This window comes from Rhinoderma darwinii, chromosome 2 (genome assembly GCF_050947455.1).
Source record: "Rhinoderma darwinii isolate aRhiDar2 chromosome 2, aRhiDar2.hap1, whole genome shotgun sequence".
Taxonomy (NCBI): Eukaryota; Metazoa; Chordata; class Amphibia; order Anura; family Rhinodermatidae; genus Rhinoderma; species Rhinoderma darwinii.
Window position 1 is genome coordinate 461,969,025 of NC_134688.1, and position 3,120 is coordinate 461,972,144.

Here is a 3,120-nt window from a genome sequence, read left to right on the forward strand (position 1 = left end):
TGCATGGCATTATGGGGTGCTTTATGGGCATTGTAAATGCCAAATGTCCTCCTATGGCAAACGTCAGAGGAAACAACGATTGGGCACGTTGGATTTTATGCCTGATGCTTTGTTCTGGCTGGAGATAAGCGTTTACAGAAGTGGCTTGTCTCCCTCTCCTCATTGAAATAATTATACACGCTTGGTCATTGCCAGTGTTATGAGGTTTCATGGTAATTCGCTAAATTGTTGCCAACAAATAGTAACTACAAGGTCGTGACTTCTGATTATAATATGAAGTGTGCGGGAAGAACGCGTCATAATGGAGATTATCGTCCCAGGCTAATGTTAGTATTCGTGTTGGAGATAAGATAAAGCAAATCAGTATATAAAGTGCAGCCCGGCATGTGACTGGGGGAAATAAGGAATGAATAGGAGAGGGGAAGACTGGGATCTCTCTTCTACACAGTAAGTAGAGTATTTCGTATATAAAGGATTATTTCAATGTGTTTTAATACAATAATGATTATATATAACAATCTAATCTATCTGTATAGGTCCGCGTGCGTGCGTGCGTGTCTATCAGCAGATTTGGTTGTACCTTTTACACAGGACGATTACCGGGCAGACGAGCGTTTGTAGATTACTCGTTGCTGATAATTGCCCTGTGTAAACAGGGCAGCGATCAGCAAATAAACGAGCAAATGCTAGATTGTCTGCTCATCATATCTTTCTAAAAAAGTTAAATATTATCATTGTCGGCAGCACATCTCGGTGTGTAAACAGGGAGAAGCACTGACGACACGATAATAATGTATGTGGACGAGCGATCGGAGTAACGACCGCTCGTCCCCATCCATAGCTCCGTGTGACAGGAGCAAACGAGCGCCGATCAACGATGTCTCGTTGATCAGCGCTCGCTGGACCGGCCGCTTATCGGCCGGTGTAAAAGGCCCTTTAGTTACTCAGCAGAACATGGTTCATTTACCCGGTATATTTGTAATCGAGACTTGAGTTTTTAGGGGGTTGAATACTTTTGCAATTGACTGTATAAAGGCAGAATATGGTTCCATCATTTCATGGCTCTGTTCACATGGCATTATGGTTCTGTCCTATTCATCACGCTGGTATCAAAACGGATTTGTTATATCTGTTATGGATCCTGTATGAATATTTTTTTTTGCCCAAAATAAGTATTATTATATTATTATATATAGTATAATTATACTTTATATTAATTATTGTTATATTACAGTATCAGAAGACATGTACGTATCCAGTAACTTAACACAGTCCCTGGAAAATGCCTTTAAAAAAGTTTTTGGTGACTACATGAACAGCTGGCGCAACAATGTGACGACGGAGGGCAAGGAATTACAGGACACACTCAGCACTGAGAATTTCGACTATGTCATCCTGTATCTCATGGTGATGATTGGGATGTTCTCCTTTATCATTGTGGCCATCTTAGTGAGCACCACTCGGTCCAAGAGACATAAATACCTGGACGACCCGGATCCTTACAGCAGATACATCGCCAATGACAGCCCTGAGAGGAAGGGAATGACCCTGGAAAACCCAGGCGCCAAATCTTACACTGCTCCCATGTCACCATAGACAAAGGGCCAATGGGGTGAAGAAATACATCTTATCTCAACACCTTGACTCTCCTCTTAATCTTATTGCTTGCATATTCTTATTTGAGAAAGGTCTTCCAGGATGCTAGAATTCATTGTACAATTTTTTATTCCCCGCCATGTAAACTTCTCAGTTAGAAGTCATGCACTCCCTGTATCTGAGACACATGGATAGGGAATATAAGGCCCATAGAGTTCTAAAGGTCAATACTGTACCTCCATGGGAATCTGAGGGAAGAAAAAGCATGGCATATCCTATCACATGCCATATTACGGAGGTAACATGGCTTCAAGAATACAATATGGTGCCTTTCTAAGCCCCTACATGACGGCACACAAATCCATAATTTGGACCCATAGTGCTACCCATGAGCTCCATGTGGTTCTGTACACATGGCATTCAGACGCGGAAGGGTTTATTCCCAGTAGCTGATCAGGAGTGGTCTGACCATTGGAGCATTAGGGCAATGCCCAAAAGTCAATGGGACCCAAAGGGTCCCATAGCCTCACAATCGGGATTTGAAAAAAAATAAAAATTATGAAAACAAGATATCCGTGAAATACAAGTCACTGTGTTAACCCTGCTCACGCGTACTTTTGCCTAGGGGCCCAGATACAGATGGCACCAGACTGGTAAACCATCTGCCCAGCCGGTATTAACCCTGGGAGCCTGGTGTCACAAATTTTTTTTTGATGGCCAACAAAACGTGCTGGGGTATTTTCTTAAAAAGTGCTTGCACGGTCAGCTTACTCCTTATTTGGATTGTATACTCCTCCTTTGTCAGGCTGCCTAGGTCTAAGAACGTCAATGGCGGCAGTAATAGGGCAAGGGTGGGATTGGTGTCGGCGGGATATTGCAACGGGCAGGGCACCACAGAGACACGCACATTCACCAGCCGAACATGCGCACGAGAGTAGAGGTAGAATGAGGAAAAAACTGGCAGTGTTAGTGGGAGTTCACACAGAGTTTTTTGACGAGTCAGAAAATGGCCGAAAATGCCTCCCATTGATTTCAATGGGAGGCGGAGGCGTTTTTTTCCCGCGAGCGGAAAAACCGACCCGCGGGAAAACGAAGGGACATGCCCTATCTTCGGGCGTTTACGCCTCTGACCTCCCATTGACATCAATGGGAGGCAGAGAAAGCATATTTCGTGCCGTTTTATGCCCCCGGTGAAAAACGCCACGAAAATCGCCCGGAAAATCGGCGTGCTGGCAGAGGAAAATCTGCCTTAAAATTCCAAACTGAATTTTGAGGCAGATTTTCCTCCTGCAAAAAACTCTGCGTGAACCCAGCCTTAGGCTAAGTTCACACAGAGTTTTTTGACAAGTTTTTTGACGCGGAAACCGCGCCAAAAAGCTCATCAAAAACGGCCCGAAAATGCCTCCCATCTATTTCAATGGGAGGCGGGGACGGAGATAGAAGGGACATGCACTATCTACGGGCGTTTCCGCCTCTGATCTCCCATTGACTTCAATGGGAGGCAGAGAAAGCGTATTTCACTGC

At 44.4% G+C, this 3,120-nt stretch overlaps 1 protein-coding gene across 1 annotated transcript; it reads left to right on the forward strand.

Annotated features, from left to right (window-relative positions):
- Positions 1–312: 312 nt before the first annotated feature.
- Positions 313–2,166, forward strand: KCNE2 (potassium voltage-gated channel subfamily E regulatory subunit 2). The gene is made up of 2 exons (XM_075854588.1): positions 313–447; positions 1,235–2,166. The coding sequence occupies exon 2, from the start codon at positions 1,246–1,248 to the stop codon at positions 1,594–1,596; it is 351 nt and encodes a 116-aa protein (XP_075710703.1). The 5' UTR covers positions 313–447; positions 1,235–1,245; the 3' UTR covers positions 1,597–2,166.
- The last annotated feature ends 954 nt before the right edge of the window (positions 2,167–3,120 follow it).